The sequence below is a fragment of the Poecile atricapillus genome, chromosome 1, assembly GCF_030490865.1.
Source record: "Poecile atricapillus isolate bPoeAtr1 chromosome 1, bPoeAtr1.hap1, whole genome shotgun sequence".
Lineage (NCBI taxonomy): Eukaryota > Metazoa > Chordata > Aves > Passeriformes > Paridae > Poecile > Poecile atricapillus.
In genome coordinates this window covers 157946191-157967623 of record NC_081249.1, presented here as the reverse complement: position 1 = coordinate 157967623, position 21433 = coordinate 157946191, and the positions used below count along the sequence as shown (strand labels likewise).

Here is a 21433-nt window from a genome sequence, read left to right as displayed (position 1 = left end):
TTTAACAAAATCTAACAATCTAACAAAAGAAGATTCCACATAGACAAGTATCTATGATAGGCAACGAACAAGATGCAAGTACAGAGAAACTGTAGAAGTTTGAATTTCTAACACATATAGGAGAGTTTTACAGATTTTTTTCCTTTTCTCAAACTTCACAAGTATACACTTTCTTCTGCAGCAGTCAGAATCATCAATGCCTGGAGATTACAATCTCCATCAATGTCCACCATAGCATCTTTCCCTTAAGAGTAAGGGAAGGGAAAGAAGGCAAAGATGCAGAAATTTCTTGAAACTTACAGAAATATTCATTCTACTTTACCAGGAGATAGAGAACACCCTAAGGATTCATGCAGTATTTCTTTCCACATATGACAGTTACCTAGAAACAGCATTTGTTTTATGGTAAGAATGCACTATTTATGCATATGGGTAGAATCACATCTGATATCAGTATACTGTCTCACTCTGATTTTATACTTAAGAATAACCTAAACCTGCATTTTTTTTTTTTTTTTTTTTTGCACACAGAGGGCAACTCAAATATACACCCATTTATTAAAAAAACCCAAACAATAGCAGCCATGGTCCAAACTCAATTTCCATCCTCACCATTGCAACCTAATCTCCTGGCACGTTAATGCAAATCAAAGCAAACACTTCTCTGACACTGGTAGCAAAGCATGTTCCTCTCCCAAGAGAGACCTGTAAAACAGGACAGTCACTGACAGCAGTACAATTACTGACACAGATACAGACTTTATGGACATGTTTATCTCTGCTGTAAATCCACACTCTCTCTCCACTCCGATTCATGAGTCATAAAGAAATTGCAGATAATGAAAAAGTTGGAGAAATTTACAGCGTGTCGGAAACCTCAGACAGCCAGAAGAAATTAAAGAGCTGACTGAGGATAAATCACACAGGTACAATTAAAACTTCCTATGCCTCCTTCACTTCCAAACTGGGGCAGAAGCCAATGGAGATGATGAAAAGTTGAGGTCGTGACTCCTCTGACTGTAATAATTTCTTAACTACCTACATGTCAGAATTAGCCCATTCACAGATCATGTATGAATGGCAATTTCAAGCTGGCATTCTGATGTCTTGTTCTTCCAACAGGAGGTGCCCCAGAAAAATCCTGCCTGTAAATAAGCCACCCAGCAAACAGTATAAGGAAAGGTCATTTCCTTGTGCCTCTGCAGATGCAGAGTATCTCTTACCACAGAAATGTGCATTAAAATGAAGCTATAGATCTACAGTGTGGGAGGAGAATGTAAAAAGAATTGGGAGAAAGACCAAGGTTTCACATGGAAATCACAGCACCTTGGATATTGTGGTGACAAGCCACATAAACAATTTAAGTGTTCTTTTCATCTCTCTGAAACAATCAAATAAGGCCCAAGAATTACTATGAAGAATTATATGAATGTAAACTGAGAACAGCCTCCATATTTTTTCTCCTGTGAAAAACTAAACCAGCTGTTTCAGCTGATTGTGAATTCCTGAAATTCTCAGTAATCATCTCCTAACCCAAAAATGAACCAACCAAAATGCGATACATTCTATGGGAGAAGTCTACTAACTCTGCTAAGTAACTCTTCAATCTGTGTATTACAAAAATCCAGTGTCCAAAGAGCATAATTTTGTTGTCCAGATGTACAACTCTGCCTTCAAGCTTTGAAGCACATGAAGTATACTCTTTCACATAAAGTCCTTGCCAAACACAGTACTAAATAACAAAATAAGTGAGAAAGATGCTTTCAAGCAAAACAAACTGAAATGATGAAGATTCACCGAGCAAGGCAGGAAATGCAGAAAACTAACCAAGAAAATAGTTGCTACAAAGGAAATTCTAAACAGAGCAGAAATAACTGAAGTAGACACACACCTCAAACTGCTTCTTCTTATGCAGGACAGTTCACCTTGCAAGTAAAACTGTGTATTTTGTTTAAGAACATAACAAGCATTAGATTTGGCAGACATTGTTCTCTTCCAAGCTCAACAGATTCAGAACAATGTAAGCGATCCTAAACATATTTTCTTCCATCATGTTTCAGATCAATACAGGCACAAGTGCTAGAAGCACAGTACTTCTGGAGATGCCAGCTTCTAACAAACAAAAAGTGAGCATCCTCCTTGCTCTTTTGTCAGCAGTCAAGATGACTATATCTTCATAATAACTGGCACTGAGACTGCTGTGGGATGTATATCCAAATCACATGCTACTCTTTCACTTTTTTCCCTTCCTTCCTCTCCAAAAGGCAGTTCTCCAGCTCCACCACCACACTTTCGATAGTCTTATTTCCCCAAGGAAATAGGGAAAGAGTTCATGTTATAGAGAGTCTGCCGTTCTACACAGTTCCAGAACCTCATTTTGGCTAGTAAGAAACCATAGGAGTTCAATTCACTTTTCCATGCAACTCTCCAGACTACAGAGTGGACATACAGCTTTTACTAAAATGGACCAACAACAGATTTCAGAAGATATCACATTAAAGCACCCTTTACTTACACATCTGTTCATAGGTTGGTTTCCTACAAATGTAAGGACCTGAAACATTTTGTTGCAAACAACTGTACATACACACCAGAAAGAGCACCAAGCAACTGTAATGCAGAAGCGAGGCCATGTTCACAAATATAAAGTAAGGCTTCTGAGCTTAAAAAGTCTCTCTGTTGCCAGGACTAAAGAAAAAGTGGTTATGATCAGAAAATATTATTATCTGATCAATTACATCATTGATAGAAGCCTGTTTGGGTACAAAGGCCAGGTGTTTTGGGTGGACTCTAAAAAGACTACATGTTCACCTACATGGAGACACTCCTAGGCAAGCCAATCCATTACGCAAAAGGAAAAAGATATTGCAGTAAAAGGATACATTATCTCCCCTCATTTCCTTATTTTGATTCTACTTCAGCAACTTTGTGTATACAAAGTTCAAATGTGGCAACTGTCATACCCTGACTTGTAGTTTAACAAGTAAGTTCAGCCCACCAAAGATGGACCCCTATTTAAACATATCCTACCTATGATCAGCATCAAGATGAGGTAAAAAAAAACAAACCACCATCCAAAACTCAATGACAAGAGTAGCCTGCAAGGATCACTGGCAGAACTAAGGGTATATGTTCAAAAAATGCTACAGTTAAATCCTGATGAACTGCTCTGCCCCTCCAATCCTACAAAAAAAAGCTGAACTTGCAGGCAAGAGATCATAACAGACAGCATTTAGCTGAAATGAAAAATAAAAAACTGAAGACTACCAATCGAATGAAATGTGGTGATCTGTACATAGCTTGGAATTCAGAAGGACTCCTTTATGATTTTCCAGAAATTTCAGAGGCTGCTGAAGTTGCAGAGGACTACAATTCAAAACCAAGGACAGCTTAACTTGAGAGCAAGGTAGTTGTTCCTCATTCATGTGCCCATCCATCTCTTGCTGCCTCTGGAAGAATCGCTCCATTACAGGGAACCTCAGAGATTTCTAGTAGCGGTTGCTTAACTACCAGGCGGTTTAGCCTATTACTAAAATAAATAATATCTATTGTCAAACAAAAGGTCCTTCCAACCCACCACCCTGACTGACGTGCCAATGGCAAACATCTATAGAAGACTGTAAGTGCAGGGAGGCACATAGCTGGACCTGCATAGTAATCTCTCTCTCTCTGCTTTCTGCATCTCCAAGATGTCCAAGCCACTGGAGACTTCTCAGCAGACACCCTGTAAGGATTTATCTTCCAATCATTTTTCTCATTACTGAGTGAGAAATTCCATACCCAAAAGCTCCAGTGGTGATGTGCTCTGACTTCAATGCACAACACAAGTATCTCCTCATGTCTGTCCCATAGACTCTTTTATTCTCTCTGGTTCCCATACTATGAGAAACAGTGAGGAGACATTCCCTATTCATACTTTCTCTGCATTACTGTTTTACAGACCTTTTTCACATACTACATGAGCTGTTTCTCTCCAGGTCAAAAAACCTTAGTCATTTACTTATTCTTCATATGAAAGAAAATGATCACTGACTGACTAAACCTGGACTGGCTTTTCCTCTATCAGTCTGGTGCTAAAAGATGACCAACCTTTTACTGTTCACCTGCAATCTCCCAAGACATCCAGGTCTAATCTGTGGGCCCTTAATCAAACAGCTCTTCCACAGCACCCTTTTTTTTTTTTAAATTTGCTTGAACATATATGGAAAATAAATCAGTTACAAAGAAAATAGAAGCAAAGTTGCTAGAGCCTAGTGAAAGCTGGGGTGCACAAAACCACAGAAAACTAGAAATAAGGAGACTTGGTTGAGCATATTTGGGAACTGTCTCATTGCTCTTGAAAGAGAATGAGGATTTGACATTGGATAATACGGCCATTCCTAATTTTACAGCAGGAACATCACAAATTACCTTCAACTCCAAATAAAAGTTTAATCTAACACAAGAGATTAGACGACCAAAAATCACAGGCAGGGAAATTATAAATTATATTCATACCTGTTTAGTCAGTAATCCTACATTTTCTAATATTTAAGGCACACACAGCACCAAGGCAGCATTACCTTCACAAAGATATTGGGGCTTAAGAAGAACAGACTTTGCAGTAAGTGTCACACTGACAGTGTCACTGGAGCTCTACTGTGATACCATAGTGGCCAGATAATCATCCTGGCATCAGTGAGATTTTATAAACATGGCTGTGATATCAGCTATCTATATTTACATTTCAGGACTTCTGAACCAGTACAGCATAGTAGTTCATATAGTTATCTGAAAAGTATCAGAGATTCACAGGGAAACAATAGCAGGGCCTTCAAAAAGTCCCGAGGCAACCACATTCCTTCAGTGACAGAATGCTTTTCCCATTCTCCCATCCTACATATCTGTTACTTTTATACGTAAGTTTTTTTCTGAAGTTTGGAAAAAACCCAAACTTTAAGGTTTTTTTATAAGAAAAACATTTCCCTGTGTATGTAGCTCTCAGACACATCTCTCTGTATACATATATCCCAAAGGATTACAGGGTACGTCTTTAAATGCACGGACTTCTCAAAGTTGCCAGTTCATGAAATCAAGACTTCAAAATTCTTCTACAGTCAGCTTTGACTCTTTGACTTTGACATTGCTCCAAAAGGTGCAATGGGTCATACAGTAGAAAAACAGAGCTTCCAATCTAAACTTGCAGTTATTTACATTAAGTGTTTTGAAACTATCTGCTTTGTGGGCCACAAACATTGAGTCGGGGTCTGTGACTGGGTTCCCAAAAAAGAACTTTTTCCCTCTTACTTGTCACATTAGCTGGGGTCTGCTCATTCTGCAGTGCTCACTACTCCACTCCAAGCAAAGCCTGAAAGTGGAAAAATTAAAGGACACAGAGGGGATGAAAAATGTTCATAACAAGGCTTTTATACCTTTTTTCCCCAAACTCAGAAATGAGACTCACTGAGCGGCTGCAGCTCACATTCAGAAGAGCTACTATACCTCTCAAAGTCACCCTAACTGTATGAACAACTAAAAGTCAGTATATTCATTAAGCCAAATTCCTTCTCCCTTAAAATACCCACATTGACAGGAACAGTAAAATTGACACAAAGCAAGACTTTCAATACTAAAAATGGTTTTGATTATTCTAAGCAATAAAATAACAAATTAACAGAAGGAAAATAGGAGCTATAATGTGAGAAGGTTGGACTTCATGATCTTGGAAGTCTTTTCCAGCCTAAATATTTCTGTGATTCTAAGAACCAAAGCAAAAAAAGAAAAGCAGCTATAAGCAAAATTATGAGGTAGAATTTCACAGAGCTTAAAAAGTAGACAAGGAAACACAAGCTGAAACCTCAGAAGAAGTGCTGAAAAATAACGTATTTTTAAAAGACTTTTTTGATACAAGGACCTGAGCCTGGAAGCTTCAAGAGAACTCCAGAATCACTTTTTAACAAAGAACAAATACACAAAAAAGACCCAAGCCTGTCCCTAAAGAGAAAGGTAACAATTTTTTAAAAAACATGCTTCATGCTACAAAAATCCTGCTTCATTCAAGGAAAGCTATACTTTGGTGTGAATCCTGTGCTCCTATTCTGCAAGGAATAGGCTGAACAAGAATACACCTACTAGCATGCCAGGAAGAAAGTGGATCAACAAGCTGTAAAGAAAAGCTAAATTACATGTTGACAAATTAAATTGATTCACAGAAGCCATTGAGCAGTCAACAAAAGCTAGCCAGGGTTACAGAAAACAAAGATAACCCTATGGGAAAAAGTGGGGAGGAAGTTAGTTGTAGAGAAAGGAAATCTGTGAAAAGCACACAACCAAAAGAGGAACTGAGAAATCCATAGCCAAAAACTTAGGGACAGCTGGAATTGTAGATAATAAAAATGTGGAATTCAGGTAACAGTATTCAACTGTTCCTAGATGAAAGCCATCCAGATCTCCCATCAAGATGGACAAAACATTCAATACATCTGTTCCAAACTTGTCAAGAAAGCCCACTTATATAGACAAAATAGTAACGGAGTTCGTATGGATTCAAGAAACAAGGCATGTAACTCAGTAATTATTAATTTATCAATCTACATCATGCCAAATCAATTATTCATATTTCAATGCTAATGTTGCAATAGTACCTCAATAAAGAAACTTTTCAAAAGGTACCCAGTCCCACAGAACTTTGCATAATGAATTCTAATGCAAAACTGATGTAAAGGATGTTGTGAACAGGGTATAACAATAACAGATCTCACAACATGATTGTAACATCATTGAATAGATACATTTTTCATGGAGTGCTGCAGGAATCACCCTGGTCCTGCGAAGTATGTAATTAATAACTTGGAGAAAAATAAAAGTCTTTGAAAATATGAAGGATTTGAGGTGGGATCTAGAAGAGTTGGAAGGAAAAGGAAGTTGCTAATACGTTGATGCAGAATTGTCTCTCAACCTCACCGTTGATGAAACACTTGAAAATACCATTAAAAAAGACATTCTGAAGATAAAATACATCACAAAAAACAATCGTGAGAAGAACAGCTTCAAACCATAACTGAAACGCCAGAGTTTTATAAAAAAGAAGCAAGATTTCTGCGGGAGGCCTCATGCTGCCATCTAGAGGAGACTGGTCAGCAGTGGTTTTTGTCCTGCTTTTGACAGCCAGTTTCATTGAACCAGCCAAGTCAAAAGAAGACTAGTAAACTTCAGTACAGAGGTATAACCAAATCCAATACGTCTGAGACAAAACCACAAGTCCCTTAACTCTAATGAACAGATATTTTGGATTTTTTTCTTGTTCTTTCACTTACCTAAGTCCGTAAGAGAAAATAACCTAAGGACAGTATTAGGAAAAAGTCCTGAGCAGCTTCTGTTCAAATTCCACAACTAATTTTTGGGGAAAATTTTCCAAAGATAAATCTATATTACCACACACAAAGTACTCAGTGGATTACAGTGTAAAGGAAAACTGTCTTTAGTGACAAGAAGTTACAAGCACAGAAACCTTTCATAAAGCTTGAAAATTCAGGACTTAAGTTATAACTGTTGAGCCTCACATATTTCAGTTTTCTCTATGTCTTCTTTATGTATGCACTTGTGTTCAGTACAAATAAATGGAAACACATGCAACAAATATTACACATGCAATAAGGAAACAAATATCACCCTGCTTTTACTGCAACTCAGGCTCTGCTAAAGTTCATTTAGCAGAACAACACTGTTTGACATCAGAGCCTACAACTTAACTAAGAAAGCAAATCATCGACCAATCTTTACATTTGACTCAGTTTTACACTGTTATACTTTAACTTCTACTGCACCAAATGCTTTACACAGTCTGAACAGATGTTAGCACCGAAAGTAAACCTGAAGTAAGTTAAAATAAGCTTAATGATATTTTATTAAGAATGCACTAGGCTATCCTAGGTTTGAAGTCAGAAAGACTAAAGGTTTATTATTACTAAGTTGTGTTACCCACTGAAAGGAAGGTGAAAGACTTGAAACTTTTGGTGCTTTGTGTAGTCCAAGAGTAATTGCAACCAAGGTCTATGTTAGAGTATAACTAAACAGAAAAAAAATGTGTCAATATTTATGGGTAGCATTGAAAACAATTCCACAATACTCTTGAAATCCTCAAAGCTGGATCAATCTGTTAACAAGAAATCCTAAATGAAACAATGAAAGGAGCTCTTTCTTCAAAAAAACACAGTAAGAGTTGGCTGTTTGCAATTGGGATGACGGTCATCTTTATTACTCAATGACATCACTTCCCACTACAAATGAGTGTAGAAAAAAGTAACAACTACAGAAGCAGAAAACAGTATGAACAACAAAGTGAAAGGAGAATCCTATACACAGGTGCAAGTTTCACTGTGGAGGCAGTACATGAAATTTGAGAGAAGTACTGCCACAAGTATTCTAAGACCTTTAGAATCTGAGTGGGAAATTAAGCAGTGACCTGATTTATGTAAGACAATTGTAACTCAGGAACAGAAATCTCTGTGCCACTGGGTAACACCAGACTGACATATGTGTTTTCACCCATGCTGGTAGGCTACAAGTTGTCAAATGTAAGCTTATTCTCTCATCCTGTTGCAGGAGGTCACTAACTGACCTCAAACACTTGCCAAATCTGCCAACACACTTTTCCAGCTACAAATATACAAGCACATGCTTTAGTGGAGAGATATGCATTGCAGTCAGTCACATCTGTGTACAGCACTTACATTCATCCAGTCCCAGCTGATAAGCCAGGTTCTGCAGGCCACGAACCTTTTCCATCAGGTTAGCTGTAGTGAGGCTCCCCAACTCTTAAGAAGAGAGAAAAAGGTGAATTTTAACATTGTCTATCATCTTCCAGTAGCAGTTCACCTGTTTAGTACCTCACAGAACACTTTCAAGCCATACTTCAGTCAGGATCTGTTTCAGTGAACAGTGTATGTTCAAAATTCAACCTGACTCCACTCCTAATTTTATCATAAGGAGAAAGACAGCCATGACCCAATTTCATGCTTTAATCTGCCACCATTGCAAAGAATAATTTAACCCATACTTCGGAAGTTCCTGTAAGTTCACACTGTAACATGAACAAGCTACACAAAAGAATGCAAGGGAATGGACTTATTTTGCATTAATAATGTGAGTTGAAGCACATTTCTTGGAGCAAGTCAGAATTCATTCATCTCCCTTTCACTTTGTAGCCGTGACACGATCGCACATCACCATTTGTAATTCATGAGAGGCAGAGCATGCTGCAGGATGTTTACTGCAAACTAACAGCTGCAACACACAGCAAGTGCACATGCTAGCCAATCCTTTTGTAACCTGCCCCACCATTGCATTAGAGCCTCACCATTGCATTAGAGCTCCTGAATCTGTGAGGGAAGATGCACATATAGTGCATCTCTGAACAAATCAATCAACATGTCTAAGCTACTCGGCAACTGAGCTGAGCCCCTCCAAAATGCTAATTCTCAAAACACAGGAGACACTCGCTGTACTTACACAGTGATAAAAAAGGCTAAGCAAGGTGACTGAAATATGCACAGTGTTACACTGCTAGTTTTAAAAAATCAGCCTGCCACTGACACCTGGAAAGGCTCTTGGAAATAACTGGTTTAATGAAAATGTCTATCAATAACAAGATAAAGAGACTTCTGAGCTGGAGATTCTGCAAATATGATGGCTAGAGACCCTCAGGCCATAGGGCCACCACCAGAACATTTTAAAAACAAGTCTTTTAAGCCTCTTAAGTAACTACTGAATTCCAATCTGCTTTGGCAACCTCAACTCCTGCCCGCAATATTCATACTCACCCTTCAACATATCAATATCATCATTTTCTAATTCAGCCATCCACTTGGGAGGAGAACTTGTAATGGGCTGTTTTGAAAAAAAAAATTGGAAGTTCATATTCAGAAACATCAATTTTTAGAATTACACAATGAAGTATAATCTGTATTGAAATCTAGTTACACTGACAGCAAAAATACAACAGTGTGCTCCGCAGAGCTTTTATGTTTAATCTTGTTTTTTTCCCGGACATTTTAGAGTTAAAAACGGCATACTACCATCCACAAACCAAAAATCAGTACAGAAAATATGATTTTCTGAAGTTTAAAACCCCTTATTTCTTCCAAAGTATAACTCTCATACACAGTAAACTGCATAAGGTATAAAAAATAAACACATATATAAAGAATACATTAAAACCAAAAAGTATATTGTAGCATATACTGGAGTTATTACTGAGATACGGTTCATAGACGATGTAAAGCCCGCAAGAGAACCTGCAGCTCTACCATCACACGGAAGAAGGAAACGCGAAAGGCAAGGCAGCGCTCACTCACGCTTTTGAAGGAGGCGGCGAACTCGGCAACCCCGGGCACTGGGAAGAGAAAGCAGAGGTTGGCGGGGGGTGAGCGCCTCTGCGGGCGGCACCGCCACCCCGCCCGGCCCCGGCGGGCCCAGCCTGGCCCGTGCAGCTGCCCCAAGGAGGCCCGGCCCCGCTCGGGCTCTCACCACCCCAGCCCACCCCACCCCGAGCTGTCAGACTCGGGGCCGAGGGCCCGCGGGACTCACGCTGCTCGGGCCACAGGTCCGGGGAGGCGCGGTCCAGCTTCTCGAAGCTCAGCAGCGAGGCCTCCAGGTCGGCGCCTGTAAGACAGAGGGGGTGAGGGGAGGGCGGGCAGGGAGCCGTGCGGGGGAGCGGCGGTGCCGCCCGGCCCTCCCGCCTCACCGTCCGCGGGAGCCGCCATGGCGCGCGCCTCACGTGACCGGCCGAGGCCGAGCGGGAGCGGCAAACAAGCGCCGCCCCCGAGCCCCACGCGCCGCTCTCGCGGCCGCCGCGGGGCCGGGTGGGGCCGGGCCGTGACGCTCGGAGGGCGGCTCGGTCCGCTCCGCCAATCCGCGGCCCGGCACGGGGGGCGGGCCCCTCACGGGGCGGGGCCGGAGAGGCTGCCGGCGGCGATTGGTCGCGAGCCGCGCTGGGGCGGGGCCCGAGGCGGGGGGCGCCGCCGGGGCCCTCGGAGCAGCGACCCTCGGCCGGGATGGCGGCGGCGGCGGCGCGCGGAGTGTGGGGCGGGCGGCGCCGCGTGGCGCTGAGGGTGAGGCGGCCGCCCCGGCCCGCGGCGGCTCCCGCGGCTCGGGGGCGCAGGGGGTCGCGGCTCATCTGGCCGGGACCCCGCGGGGGGGGGTCGGTCCCGGGCGGGGAGCCGCCGAAGGGGGGTCGGGGGGAGGTGCTGCCTGACCCGCCCTGAGGTGGTCTGTGCTTCCCCCCGGTCCAGCTGCCGCGGAGAACCGGTGCCCCCTGGATCACCTCAGTCGCCGCGTCCTTCTCTTCCTCGGTGGTGAGTGCCCGTCCCGCGGAGCGGAGCCGGTGGGCGGGGGAGGGAGGCGCGGGAGAGCCCCGGGCGCGGCCGCCGCTGCCCGCCGGACACTTCCCTCGGGTCTGCTCTGCCAAAGCCGTTCCCGCCGCCTCGGCTGGAGCCCCGGTGGGTCCGGGCGGGTCCGGTGGAACAAACATCGGCACTGCCTCCGTGCTCCACGGGAGGGACGGAAAAAAGTTCCATGCCCGATTTGTCAGACTTCGGAGCTGAGCGGTGGCCGCCCGTCACCTCGCGTTACTCCTGCTGGCTCTGGACTGGCCTCATGGCATCTGTTTGCTACTGAGAGAGGATCTGGTTTCCTTCGGACAGTATCGAACAGCTTTAGTTGTTGTACTGCCTTTTTTCCTCCGCTGTCTATGGCTGCACACACTCCGAACTCCAAACCAGGATTCCACAAATAGCCTGCTTTACTACCGTCCATGTTTCCACAGCAGGTGCATTCTCTACATAAAAAAGGTGGCGATCTTATGGAAAAAGTGCAATTAATCTTAATTCAGCATTTCCTGGCTTGCTTAAAATATTTTTTGTTGCATGTTCAATTTTTGAGATACCCTTTTTAAGCAATTTGAAAAAAACATGAACTCCATTGCACTGAAGTCCGTGTGGGTCATAAAGCACTGTAGCTTGGAGCTCCATACATGGCACTGAGGCTAATGGAGTGATTGATAGCCATAGGAGTTTGTCATTCTTTACACCAGCACTAGACCAGCAGCTTTTCTGACAGTCTGGAAACTCAGTCAAGGGACTCAGATTTCCCGTGCTTCCTTCCACATTCTAGAGGAGATTGTGTTTTCATAGGCACAGAGTTCTGCCTCTCTTCTCCAACTGTGATTCCAGCTACATAAGCATCTGCAACTTCTTCATTTTAATTCTCTCCTAGTGTTGCTTTCCAAATCATTAGGTCTTGCTTGGCCATTAACAGAATTCTTTTACACTTCTGATCCTAGCTTTCTCATTTCCAAGCTTTCTCAATTTGTTCCAACTAACATTGCTGCTCATTTTTTTCATTTTCATCCACTTTTCGCTGTTATTACTTGTCCACCCAATACCATTTATGTTCCTGATTCTTCCTCTGATCTCTTTCTCTCCATTACACTTTGGATAGCATCCAAGTTCTTATCTCCCTTTCATAATTCCACATTATAATTTATTCAGTTTTTGCATAATTTGGATTTATATTCCAGTTCTGTTGATCTGTTTCATTTCTATTATTCACACAGAAGATCCATTTCCCCTTTCTCCTACCTCTTCGCCCCAGGTCATGGATTTGTGTCATGATTAACTGGTTGTTGCTTTCTCCTAGTTCTCTCCTTACCTCCCACTGTCAACTCCTCTTTTCTAGTTTCTTAATTTATACATTCACAATTTGTTTTCCTGCATAGGCAACAGTTTTGTTGCCTAGCTAATGCTAATTACGGCTTTTACCTCTGCTTTCTGTTCTGTTCAATGTTTGCCTGAACTCCTTATTCCAAACATTCCTTGTCCCTCCTCTTCATCTGAGTGGGAAAGTTCTGTTTTCTGTGCTGCCAGCCAGGACAGTCCACAGATGCAGGTTCCTTGCTCTTAGTTGCAAGACCAAGCAGGGGGTGGGGAAAAGTCCAGTTTTCTGCTGGAAGCTATGAACTGGAGAGATGAACCTGCTTAGTGGCTTGATGGGAAGAAGGCACATGGGACAGTGGTACAGTCTGCACTGAGTTCACAGAATTCCCATGAAGTGAATTATTAACTGTTTCTTCTCAACATTTATGACTTGCAGATTTTCAGGTTTTGATTAAATAGATTTAAATAATTCTGAACCTAAGCAGAGCAATGTATCTTTTCTATAATTGCTTATAGAAAGAATTTTGGTCATTTTGGTGTAAAGTGAGAGAAAAAGGGGGCAGAGAGCACTTAGCTGGGTCCTGCTGTGGAGGCTGGATATAGACTCTCTAGTGGTTCACACAGCAGTAAATGATGAAGGTTTGCATGTAATATGGCACATTGGGATTTAGGCATATTGAGACAAAAATAACTCACTGTCCAGTGTTTTGACCTCCACAGCCGACAACCAAACTCTTCATTGATGGGAAGTTTATTGAGTCCAAAACTACTGAATGGATTGATATCCACAACCCGGTAAGTGAAATGGTCTCAGCTTATATAAATAGTGATCACTGTGAAACAACGGTCTGTGCCTCTCTTCAGGGGTGTGACAGAAGAAAATCATACATATATTTCTTGAGAAAGGTTTAGACATGGACCTTAAGGTAGACTACAGCTTCTCAGTTTCCTTTTCACATGAAATGTCAGTCTCAGAAAAGTTACTATCTCCTTTACCTCCCTCACATAGTAAGCACATGCCCTGATCTCCAGAAAGGAGATATATTTATATATATATGTATGGCTATATATTTTTTTCTCATAGAGAGGCTCTGTGATGAGTGTGTCAGATTTCTGAAGGGTGTCTTTCACTCTGTATATGAAATCAACTGGGTGTGATTTGATGCCAGCCAAATGTGAAGTCCTGATAGAGACTGATATTACTCTCAGAGTAAAAAGGTAACCTAACAGCTGAAGCTCCTCTCCATTCAGAGAGCTTCTATCTGTGACCCATAATAATCACAGAGAGGTTAAAAGTTGGATGCTACACAGTGCAAAATGGTTAAGTGACATTTGTATTGTCTGCATACTCAACCAAAGACAAATGGAAATGAGGTTGCACTCAGAATTCTGATTCTCCTGGCCTCCCTAGTAAGCATTTAAACAGCCATTTCTAAATCTTCTCTGTAAAGCTCTTATTTTCATTTGCTTTGTGGAAATGATCAGAGCAGCAAGCTATGATCATGAAGCTCATTTGGCCTCTATTTAGCAACGAGTGTTCTTGTTCAATTTTCTTCTCTTGTTTTGAGTAGTTTCTCTCTTAGTGATACATCTGAAATTTTTTATCATGTCAAAGCAAATTTAATTTTTAAGAGAACATTAGAAGGAGGTTAAACTGGCAACAAGCTTGAAGTTAAAATACTGTAGAACTAAGGTTGTGTGTAAATATAGTACTTTGGCCTAGGGTATAGTTAAGCTAACATCAATGGCAATTGCACAGTCATGTACTGCTTTTCCCAAAGGAATATTGCCTCATTTAATGTGCAAGAGGGACAGCCAGATGAACCAAGATGATGGAGAGGGAAAAGACCACAGCCCACAGAAACTTTTGCCTTATACTCACTTGAAGTTTCAAGATAGACAAGTCACTTCAACTCCAGCTTGGAAATCAGCACTGCATTTGCAGTTTTCTGAGTGCCTAATTTGAGATATTTGGAGTGCAGGTTTTCAGAACTACTCCAGTTGTAGCCCAGGCCTTTTGTGAGTAGTCGAGGAAGGCATCTCCTTTGTGTTCTGCCCTCAGAAGTACAACTCCTTGTACAACAAGAATATTAGGTGAAAGACTCTTGATTGGTGGGGACAGATGGGAAAAGTTGAGTTTTGATGCAATTTGTTCTCTTTTTCAGGCCACAAATCAGGTGGTTGGCCGTGTACCAAAAGCCACAGCCAGTGAGATGGAGGCAGCTGTGGCTTCTTGCAAAAAGGCTTTTTGGAACTGGTCAGAAACATCTGTTTTGAGTCGCCAGCAAATCTTTTTGCGTTATCAACAACTCATCAAAGAAAATCTGGTGAGACACCATGGCTGTGCATCATGGCTATGGCTGAATGCGTTGCAGCTGATTTTAGGAACTAAATTGAGAGACTCGGGGTTTACAGAGTTCTTGATGAGGTGTTGCCATGATCAAGAAGTCAACTGAAACACTGCCAAGAGGTGCAGCAAAACACTTCCCATCAAATGGTAACAGAGAGGCAGCGCTTCTTAGGGAATATTATTCTGAATTTGTCCCTTTACCAAGAGAACACAGAAGGAACTTTGATGGAACATGTGCTAGTTGATGAAGACAAGTATGTTACAATGTTTTTGCGTTTCCCTGATTGCTTTTTTGATGTGTATGTGTTGTAATACCTGAAAGCATTAGAATACAATCCATCCTAGGATGATTTTTTCTAAAATGTCACCTATGTGGCTTACTGGCTTCTTGTCTGCAAGGAGCAAATCAGTCAATATAGGTTTTTCTGTGTTCTGTTCAGTTTATTCACTGTGGTGTTCAACTCTGTTAATTCTGTCTTATCCTTGCACTCTATTTCATGGGTGACCACTTTTCTAACATTCGTAAACTTTGTGTTTTCCATTTGCAGAAAGAAATTTCCAAACTCATCACCTTTGAGCAAGGGAAGACCCTGGCTGATGCTGAGGGAGATGTTTTCCGAGGCCTCCGTAAGCTGCTGGCTCCTCCTGTTAAAAAAGGGGGTTTAAGAACCCACAGGAAAGGATGAGGTCACCTGAGCAACTGATGGCCCTGTACATGTTGATCCCTTTATAGCTCCCTACTCAAAGAAAAGTGTAAATTGTAACTCTAAGCTGAAGAGTGTCCTTAGATAGAGTATCTTTAAATCACTTCCAAGTTGTTAGAGCTTTTTCTAGGAGCGACTGAAAATTACTAAAAAGGGATAAGAACTTCTTGCCTGTGCTCAGATATCTAAAGTTGAGTCCCAGGTAGTACAATAATACTATACATGTGCATTTTGTACTGGTGCTGTTGTGTCTGTGCTCCTATCATAATCCTGTGTAGTGTGATCAGGAGAGAATCCATTCGTAGTTTGTTTACAATGCTTGGCAGAGGCATTTTCTGGAGCATAATGAGTTTTAAGTTGTGGGAGAAGAGGCTGGAAGAAAGAGGTGGGACAAGACAGTAGTGAAAAGGGAGTTTGGGGACTAATTGTTAACAGATCATCCAGCAGCATATTGCCCTTTCTGCCACAGAGGTGGTTGAACATGCTTGCAGTGTGACATCCCTCATCCTTGGAGAGACCATGCCCTCCATCACTAAAGACATGGACACTTACACCTACCGCCTGCCTCTGGGTGTGTGTGCCGGGATTGCACCATTCAACTTCCCAGCCATGATTCCTCTTTGGATGTTCCCCATGGCTATGGTTTGTGGAAACACCTTCTTGATGAAACCATCTGAGCGTGTACCAGGAGCACTAATGTTCCTTGCCAAGCTGTTTCAGGATGCTGGTGCCCCTGATGGGACCCTGAATATTATCCATGGACAACATGAAGGTAATACCAATCCTTCCTGGGAGATGATGAGTGTATGTGTTGTGGTGTATGTTCAGTGGGAGGTACCAGTTGGAGAGTCTGAGACTGCGGCTGTTAGATTTGGATAGATGCTTCAGCTCCATTGATGAAGCTGAAAGGTGAGTGGGAGATTCTGTCACCTTGCACCAAGTCTTTCAGGAGATTCAGTGGACAAAATTTTGGGGATTGGGGTCAGAGTTCCCAAGGCATGTAAGTGTTCAAATTCTATTTAGCAACCTAAACTGCAACTGAAATAAGCAGATAAATCATCTCGGTTTTGCAAGGAAGCCTAAACAAGAATTAAATGCTTCATTGACTATACAGTGGATGCCAGTATCCTGGCTCCTGACATGCTATTTTTTACAGCACAGAAGTAGCCTCAGGACACCGTGATAGAGAGAACAGTAACTTCACTTTGGCATTGCTCAGACACCCTGGGAAGTGCCCAAAGCATGAAGAGATGTAAGAGAACCAGGAGTATGACGACAGGGCAGGAGTATGTGTGCTAAGTTGCACAGACAGGCTTTCAGGGAGCTCAGATGTAGGAAACACAGAGGCAAGAATTTTGATAAGAAGAAAGATACATAGATTTAGCACTGTGGGGATGGGGACAGAGCATTTGTGCACCACAATTATAATGTCTTATTTCCTATTTGAAGCTGTGAATTTCATTTGTGACCATCCGGATATCAGAGCAATCAGCTTTGTGGGATCTAATCAGGCTGGCGAGTACATCTATGAGAGAGGATCCCGGAATGGCAAGAGAGTCCAGGCCAACATGGTAATGTCCTGAACGGAGCACAATTTAGCACGTAAACTACCTCTGTCACCTGTGAATGTTAAGAGAGACTACACCACTCAGCAGCAGAAGCTGATTTTGCTGCTGATAGCTAAGTGATAAGGCAGCTCTCCTGCCAGCCTGTTGGTAGCAGAATCATAGCTACAATAAGAAGTCATTGCCGGAGGGCTAGAGAAGAAGCAGTCTGAGGTGGTTAATAATGGGAGAGTGGGTGTGTTGTTTTTCAGGGAGCCAAGAACCATGGTGTGGTGATGCCTGATGCCAATAAAGAGAACACCTTGAACCAGCTGGTTGGAGCTGCTTTTGGAGCAGCTGGCCAACGCTGTATGGCCCTGTCTACAGCAATTCTAGTAGGAGAAGCTCAGAAATGGCTGCCAGAGCTTGTGGACAGAGCCAAAAATCTACGAGTAAATGCAGGTACAGACTGAGATAATTTTTACAAGGTACTTCACTTCTGTACAACCAACCATAGCTTTTTAGGTCAGCTTATCTGCCATACTGTGTTGTGACCCTTGGAGCTATTTGAAGCACAGGTTTGATGTGTAGGGGTAGGAGCTAGCACATTGTCTGGATTGGGAAACCCAGCCCTCGACTTGGAGGTAGGAATATGTTTTCAGCTTGCTGGTGGGATTGTGATGCAATGTTTACAGGATCAGTCTTGTTTTAACTGGAGATTGGAGGTTAAATCCTATATTTAACTCATACCTGCCATTTATATATCAACCTCATTGCAAGGTCCTTCCAATTTGTAGTAAGCATACAATAAAAAAGGAAAATAGAAACAAGTACTTTGGAAAAGCTAGACTGTTATTAATTCTAGAGGAATCATATTTTGTTTATATTCAATAAAGTGCTGCAAAGGGGAAAAGTTTCAATCCTGAGAAGAATCTGTTGTTGAATTTTTCCTGGTGATTCCTTGTTGATTATTAGAGCTGCAGGTTATTGTTCCTGTTCATCAGTGTCTCAAATCTTTTTTCTGTGTCTCAGAAACATCAGGATTTTCAGATTTTTCCTGCCAGTGTAGTTATTTCCCAGATGACTATGAAAAGGAAGTTGTCAGAGTTAAAAACTTGATGTCTCTGCCTCTTCACAGGAGACCAGCCTGGAGCAGATCTTGGGCCTCTAATCAGTCCCCAAGCAAAGGAACGGGTTTGCAGTCTGATTGAGAAAGGAGTAAAAGAGGGTGCCAGCCTTCTTCTGGATGGACGTAATGTCAAAGTGAAGGGTTATGAAAATGGCAACTTTGTTGGACCAACGATCCTTGCCAAAGTCAAGGTAAGATGACCAAAATCAGTGTTGGTAAGTTTATGCTGCAGGGTCAGCTGAAAAATGAGTTAGCCAATTCAGTCAGTAATCAGTGATCACCAGGTAGAAAGGCCATAAATGGTTCAGTCTTCCCTTGCACAGTGTCAGTGAAGTACTCATTATAATGCAGACAGTAAAAGCAGAAAGCACTTTGGAGATGAAATGCCATCCTGAGTGTACTAAATAGAGGACAGGGCATGGAAAATGGTGAAGAGGTAAGGAGGACTGAAGGATGGCCTATGGCAATGCAGTACGATCCTAGGAATATCATGAGTACTAACAGCATGTGTGTTTCTTATATCCTATTTACAATGGTATTTTTATTATATCCTTTATACAAGCTGCTTTTTCTGCTGTTTGTATTGGCAGCCAAACATGACTTGCTACAAGGAGGAAATCTTTGGGCCTGTCCTAGTGGTGCTGGAAGCAGACACTTTGGATGATGCCATTGAGATGGTGAACAATAACCCCTATGGGAATGGAACTGCAATCTTCACCACCAATGGAGCCACAGCTCGGAAGTATTCTCACTTAGTGGATGTGGGGCAGGTACGTTCCAGCTAGGATTGTTGCTTTTAGCCCTCACCATTTACAGTGGGTAATTATACAGCTGTAAACACTGCCCTCTCAGCCAGCAGTACCCAGCCTCAGATATAAGAAACAAAATGCAGAAGCTTTTGGAAGGTGCTCTTGTGACTAATATGGCAGCTTTCCTTTGGTATAGGTGGGTGTCAACGTTCCAATCCCAGTACCTCTGCCCATGTTTTCTTTCACTGGCTCTCGTGCTTCTTTCAGAGGAGACACCAATTTCTATGGCAAACAGGTAAGTTTCTGATTCTGAGTACTCTACTGCGTTGAATTGTGATAAATCATGTTATAAATGGCAATGGGGAGGTCATCATCAGACCTCATTAGTGAGGAAACTTTGAAGCCATTTCAACCAGGAAACTGAAAGCCAGCCAGTGATCACAGCACCATAATGCATGTCACAATCATATAGTCCATTCCTCTTTCTTTTTTCCTTAAGTAGAAAAATGCAAGTCTTAGGAGATTTGAGAAGGGAGCAATAACTAGTAAGCTTTCTCACAGAGTCAGAATCTTCATGAAACTGGTAAAAAGAACAGGCTGACAAGAATTGTTTCCACAGAAGAAAACTCAATCCTGTTTAGATAAAGCAAAAACTGCTTGATATACCACTAGTGTAGACCTGAGGAATTCATAAGGCCGAATATCTGATCTGTGGATCTGTCCTTTCCTCCAGGGAGTGCAGTTCTATACACAGCTGAAAACAATCATTTCTCAATGGAAAGAGGAAGATGCCACCATTGCCAAGCCTGCTGTGGTTATGCCAACTATGGGAAACTAAACCAGCCTTTGCAGATACTGTTCCTGGTGCCCTTCTATGCTGCACTTCCCAGCTTCATCCTGACTATCACCCTTTACTTGGGAATGAATAGAAAGCTCCTTTGTCTCAAGGATCTGTTACTGTGCAGATTGGGCAGGCTCATGTGACTCATGGTCTGGATTTTCTGTTGCTGTCAGGTTTCTTTTTTTGTTAGCTGAACTAATTTTTTCCCTACAACCTATCAAAGACTAAACAACCTTATCTAACTGAAAGGGCAGCCACTGAGATTTGTCTTAATTTGTGTTTCTTTCCAGACCCCATGAACTTGAACATTACTCTGGTTTTCATTTCAGTATCTTTAGTCTTAGTGACTCACTCATGGCTACATCTTGTAGCAGGTTTATTTACCTCTTTATCTTGCATATTAAGGTTCTGAGTTCACCTTACTCAAAGATGACTACTCATTTTGAGTGACATAACTGGGACATCTTGGTTGTCTCATAGAAGTGACTTTACATACAATGAAGACAGCAAGTTGTCAGTCTTTCACCTGTTGAGCAGTTTCCAAAACACTGGGAAATTGCTTTGTACAAATTTTTCAGGAAAGTGTATTTGATTCCTTGTCTGAGGATGAAAGAAATTTGTGTATGGTACAGTGACCTTCACTGTGCCTCTGACAGCTTGAAAACTTCTGTTCCTGTTCTGTCTGGGGCTTGTATGCTTAAGCTTGCCAGCAGTTCCATTATACCTGAAAGTTGTTTTCTGCCTTTTCACTATGCTAAAGGATACAAGCCCACACGTCCTGTAACATAATGAAACTGTGGAAGCAGAAACATAACCATGTCTATGTATTTTTGTGTCACAGCATCATGTGCGTCTGAATAAAATGGAGCGTAAGTAGAGAGGTCAGTAGGAAGAAAGAACGCATTTTTTTAATCAAAAAGCAGCCAGGCTTTGTTGGTTTCCTGTCCTGAGTGTAGCTGTATTTCTTGTGTTGGTTGATTAACTCCTTGTTACATTTGCTCAAACACAGTCATGTACTCTTGGGACTGCAAGTTCCTATTGCTAGAGAAGAGTAAGGCTTGGTATATACACTCTGGTTTTGAGAATCTGTGCATTTGGAGCTGGAGAACCTATATTTTTATTTCTGGTTCTTGAAAGATGATGCAGCCATGAAGGATTTGCAGGGATCTCACTCAAATACCCATGAAAAATAATATTCTTCTAATGATTGTAACCATTACTTGTTCTAATTAAACAATCTGAATGTGAACACTTTGTATCCTGCCTTCTGGTAAAAATGCCTTGTAACTGACAACTCTATATTAATGCAATTGCTGTGCATTCACTAATTTGTTTGTATCTTGTTTTTTGACTGCTATACTCTAGAGGTAATTCTCACCTTGCAATTTGATTACGAATTAAAAACACACTCATATATTCCTGCA

General features: G+C 41.9%; 2 protein-coding genes across 5 annotated transcripts in view; one reads left to right on the top strand and one right to left on the bottom strand.

The window, feature by feature from the left end:
- Nucleotides 1-10844, bottom strand: part of LIN52 (lin-52 DREAM MuvB core complex component) — a 40982-nt gene extending 30138 nt beyond the window's left edge. For all 4 annotated transcript variants that reach the window (XR_009278597.1, XM_058848275.1, XM_058848285.1 and 1 more), the window contains exons 1-5: nucleotides 10724-10844; nucleotides 10567-10641; nucleotides 10335-10372; nucleotides 9801-9867; nucleotides 8712-8795 (exon numbers count right to left, since the gene is read on the bottom strand). Coding sequence is in view for 3 of the 4 variants with exons in the window: in XM_058848275.1 (XP_058704258.1) it covers nucleotides 8712-8795; nucleotides 9801-9867; nucleotides 10335-10372; nucleotides 10567-10641; nucleotides 10724-10742 (283 nt within the window). In the remaining variant the exon portion in view is untranslated. The remainder of the gene's footprint in view (nucleotides 1-8711; nucleotides 8796-9800; nucleotides 9868-10334; nucleotides 10373-10566; nucleotides 10642-10723) is intronic.
- A 108-nt stretch (nucleotides 10845-10952) lies between these two features.
- Nucleotides 10953-21433, top strand: ALDH6A1 (aldehyde dehydrogenase 6 family member A1). Its single transcript, XM_058863375.1, has 12 exons — nucleotides 10953-11090; nucleotides 11271-11333; nucleotides 13413-13487; nucleotides 14858-15019; nucleotides 15591-15669; nucleotides 16216-16518; nucleotides 17196-17317; nucleotides 17563-17752; nucleotides 18429-18610; nucleotides 19010-19189; nucleotides 19365-19463; nucleotides 19902-21433. The coding sequence occupies exons 1-12, from the start codon at nucleotides 11034-11036 to the stop codon at nucleotides 20004-20006; spliced, it is 1617 nt and encodes a 538-aa protein (XP_058719358.1). The 5' UTR covers nucleotides 10953-11033; the 3' UTR covers nucleotides 20007-21433.

Excerpts from the sequence above, each read along its gene's own strand:
- ALDH6A1 (XM_058863375.1), top strand. The coding sequence starts at position 11,034 with ATGGCGGCGGCGGCGGCGCGCGGAGTGTGGGGCGGGCGGCGCCGCGTG. Across the intron at positions 17,753-18,428 it reads AAATCTACGAGTAAATGCAG|GAGACCAGCCTGGAGCAGAT; the intron begins GTACAGACTGAG and ends GCCTCTTCACAG. Across the intron at positions 19,190-19,364 it reads ACTTAGTGGATGTGGGGCAG|GTGGGTGTCAACGTTCCAAT; the intron begins GTACGTTCCAGC and ends CCTTTGGTATAG.